The sequence below is a fragment of the Buceros rhinoceros genome, unplaced genomic scaffold (assembly GCF_000710305.1).
Source record: "Buceros rhinoceros silvestris isolate BGI_N320 unplaced genomic scaffold, ASM71030v1 scaffold13524, whole genome shotgun sequence".
Taxonomy (NCBI): Eukaryota; Metazoa; Chordata; class Aves; order Bucerotiformes; family Bucerotidae; genus Buceros; species Buceros rhinoceros.
In genome coordinates this window covers 26,595-26,838 of record NW_010410122.1, presented here as the reverse complement: position 1 = coordinate 26,838, position 244 = coordinate 26,595, and the positions used below count along the sequence as shown (strand labels likewise).

Below are 244 nucleotides of genomic sequence, written 5' to 3'. Positions count from 1 at the left end.
CCGCGCGCTCCGTGCGGCATTGTGGGAGGCCGGGAGGGGGTTGCCGGGGGAAGAAGATGGCGGCGCAGGGAAGGAGTAGGGCGAGCGGCGGCCAGGAGGAGCGGGGACCGGGGCGCCCGGACTCGGAGCTGCTGCTGCACCCGGAGCTGCTCTCGGAGGAGTTTCTGCTGCTCACCTTGGAGCAGGTGCGCCTGGGCGCCGGCGAGAAGCCAGCCGGCCCTGAGGCGGGGGAGGGGGGAGGAAG

At 74.2% G+C, this 244-nt stretch overlaps 1 protein-coding gene across 1 annotated transcript in view; it reads left to right on the top strand.

Annotated features, from left to right (window-relative positions):
- Positions 1 to 44: 44 nt before the first annotated feature.
- Positions 45 to 244, top strand: part of LOC104492886 (chromosome unknown open reading frame, human C2orf49) — an 11,579-nt gene continuing 11,379 nt past the window's right edge. The window contains exon 1 of the mRNA XM_010135490.1: positions 45 to 185. Coding sequence (XP_010133792.1) covers positions 57 to 185 — 129 coding nt within the window. The 5' untranslated portion in view covers positions 45 to 56. The remainder of the gene's footprint in view (positions 186 to 244) is intronic.